Genomic DNA, 3,089 nt, shown 5'->3' with positions numbered 1-3,089 from the left:
TCCTTGTGTGCTTTGAAACAGGATCCTCTAAGTGAAGATGGCAGACTGAGCAGACATCAGCAACCCCTCTAAATCACACAGGTATTTTCAGTGAATGCATTTCAAAGATATGGTTTCTTTTTAGCATGGTTTAAGAGCCCAACGGTAAATCACCACTTAAGACGAAGAAGAAAAACACCAAGTGTACACATGCAGAATGCATCTAGTGAGCAGTTACACACCACCTCCCAAATTTTCCTTCCGATCCTTCATCTGTGCAGCATATCATGCAGATATTTCCTTTAATTCAGCTCACTCCCATCCACTTACTTTAAAAATAAAGAAAGAAGGTACTTTGGCCACAAACATTCAGCACATTTCTACCCAGTACCTCTCACCTTTGTTACTGAGCAGGCATATTAGAGTGGTGTCCGCCCCACAGTTGTCTGTTCATTTCCTTAGTGGCATAGTGAAGACTCTAGAATGACATGGACAGCATGCACTTATCTGTACGTGATTGTTCATTTCGTTGCAGACCGCCACTGGTCAAGCTCAAGTTGCTAACAGGCTTGGGGTCTGTTTGCTACAAAAAAAAAAAGTGTGGGCAGAAAGGTTAATTTTATTTAAATAGTCTTACACACTCATTATAAGCATCTACTGATGAAAACAGTTTCTTCAAGACCATACTCTGCTTAGGGGTACAACTGCAAACACTCAGCCTCCCTTCAAGGTGGCCGAGTTCTATTTAATATAAACAATCTTGCATAACAGGTTAAGCCTTCAGATCTCAAAATGGACATGTTTTACCATTATGAAATTAAACAAATCCGAATGTAAGAAAATTTGGCCAAGCCCCAGGGAAAAAAGCAGTGCAATGTTCACATTTCTGCCAGGACCTAGAATGAGAGGCACTATGCCCAGAGGTAATGATCACTTGAATTCGCAGAGCGAACAAGGAGTTGGGAAGAAATAGGTTCTTGTTCTTAGTCCTGGGACAATAACTTAATGTTCAGATTTAACCTTGCAAAGCAGGAAGCAGATCTCCAATGGTGTCCACGTAATAATCAGGAACTAAGCGCAACCGGGCCTCGCTGCCACTCTCCAGATGCTCGAGTGCCTCCTCCAGCCGTGAAACTCCGGTAAGTGTTAGCAGGGTCTTCACACCACAGTTAGAACCCAACAGTATGTCTGTATCTAAACGGTCACCCACCATCAGTGTTCTAGATGGCTGAATGCCATACTCACTGGCCAAGCAATCAAACATGAAGTGGTTTGGCTTCCCAATGATCTGAGCCTTACGGTGAGCAACAGTCTCTACAGCCCGAACTAAGCAACCCGTTCCTGTGGAGAAAAAAACACAGTGAATGGAAAATAGATCAATATATGAACAACAGAATTCCTAAGCACTAAATCCTGGTTTTAGCTTTTGAGAAAGAGGACAGTCAGCAAATACGGATATACTAACAGCATCCAAACAAGACTTCCTCACTCCATTCTACTCCACCATTTTATGTACAAAGTCCTTCCTATTATTTGGCACCAGAAGGGCTCAACTTGCAAACAAAAGAACAACATACACAACCATACCATCAGGTGACAGAAATACAAAAGCAGCTTCTAAAATGACACCATACGACACTATACTGCACAAGCGCTGTCATTCATCTTTGAATAATGGGTTACATTTTGCCTTAAGTGATGCCCAATGTAAATGGTATGACTCTGATCCCTTATTTTAACTAAATATTTTATATAGCATGTACAGTGCAGATCCATAGTACTATTGCTGGTAAAGCGGCTCACTTAGTGTCCCAGAGTATTCCTGAATCTAAGATTCCCTTCTATCCCCAACCACGCCGGTTTCAAGTTCAGTGATTTAGCCACTAAGGCTCACATTCAGGCTGTCATTTTATAGTGTCACCTTCGTCATGACAGTTAAACTTCCAAATAAAGCCCTCCTTATCTACACACATGGCATGACTCAGCACATCCTATTAACACAATGCATAACTTCCCCATTCGAAAAGATCTAAAACAGAGGACACCACCCTTTAATTACCTGGTACTGCTCGCCCCCCTTCCAGAGGCAGTCGCGTATCAGTATTGGTGCCGATGAAGAGGCACCGGGGGTCGTCCAGATAACGTAGTGCCCTGGCCAATTTCATGTAGCTGAAATGCTCGTCAAAACCCACTAGCACGGCCTTAACGTCGGGGTCAAGCGGCACGTTTGCCCAGTCGTTTTGCGAGCCGGTGACAGGGTCGGGTCCACTACCCAAATGCGGAATCCCCACGCGCTGGAGCTCCTGGCTCAAAGCATTCCCACCGATCAGGTACACTTTGCCATCCAGTTTTGCCGTTCGTTTTAGATAAACAGCTGAGCAGTAAGCTGTACCGAACACCTCTTCCTCGCTGGCCTGGAAGCCCAAGCGGCCCAGCTTCTCCGCATACATCGCTCGGGTCTTCGTGCTGTTGTTGGTCACGAAGAAAACACGCTTGTCGTGGCTCTTAAGCGCGTTTATGACCTCGGGGGCCCCAGGAATGACCTGGTCTCCCCGCCATATCACTCCATCGCAGTCAAATAGAACAGTGTCTACTGTGGCCAATAGTTCCTGGACCAGGGCTCCGCTGAGCCGCTGGCATCTGGAGACAGCCATTATACCCTACCTACGGCGGACAAGCAGGATCACGAAATGTCAATTGAGATCCTCTGTGCACTCGCCGGCCGGCAGAGGCGGGGACTACGCTGTATGACGTCATCGGGGAGCCACACGTAGTAGCGCCGCGACTCTTCTGTTAAGACACTTTCAAACGACAGCGCAACGAACGAACTTGAAGTGTCAAAGACTTCAGGTCGCTATGTCGTTCAGTAGGGTTGCACAATTTGCTGTTAAATTGATAGTCTAAAATTCTTAAATAATGAAGTTAACGTTTTTCCGTTAGTGAAGTACTTCATATTGTAACATATATAGAGTGTAGAGGTGAACATTATTTTCGTCTGGTAAAGACATCTGACCCACACCGTATTTAGTGCCTTTCAAAAATCAGACCAGCATGCGATTACGAGCAATATGGCAGTAATGTGTAGGCAAGATTAAGAACACTATAATAAT

The 3,089-nt window shown here is 44.9% G+C and overlaps 1 protein-coding gene across 1 annotated transcript; it reads right to left on the bottom strand.

The window, feature by feature from the left end:
• Window positions 1-580: 580 nt before the first annotated feature.
• On the bottom strand, window positions 581-2,713 carry LOC120543398 (phosphoglycolate phosphatase). The gene is made up of 2 exons (XM_039776481.1): window positions 2,039-2,713; window positions 581-1,320 (listed from the first exon to the last, which is right to left on the bottom strand). Exons 1-2 carry the CDS (start codon window positions 2,631-2,633, stop codon window positions 995-997), a joined length of 921 nt encoding a protein of 306 aa, XP_039632415.1. The 5' UTR covers window positions 2,634-2,713; the 3' UTR covers window positions 581-994.
• Window positions 2,714-3,089: the final 376 nt, after the last annotated feature.

Source organism: Polypterus senegalus, chromosome 13 (assembly GCF_016835505.1).
Source record: "Polypterus senegalus isolate Bchr_013 chromosome 13, ASM1683550v1, whole genome shotgun sequence".
Classification (NCBI taxonomy): domain Eukaryota; kingdom Metazoa; phylum Chordata; class Cladistia; order Polypteriformes; family Polypteridae; genus Polypterus; species Polypterus senegalus.
This window is presented reverse-complemented; position numbering and strand designations above follow the sequence as displayed.

Excerpts from the sequence above, each read along its gene's own strand:
- LOC120543398 (XM_039776481.1), bottom strand. The coding sequence starts at position 2,633 with ATGGCTGTCTCCAGATGCCAGCGGCTCAGCGGAGCCCTGGTCCAGGAA. Across the intron at positions 1,321-2,038 it reads AGGGGGGCGAGCAGTACCAG|GAACGGGTTGCTTAGTTCGG; the intron begins GTAATTAAAGGG and ends TTTTCTCCACAG.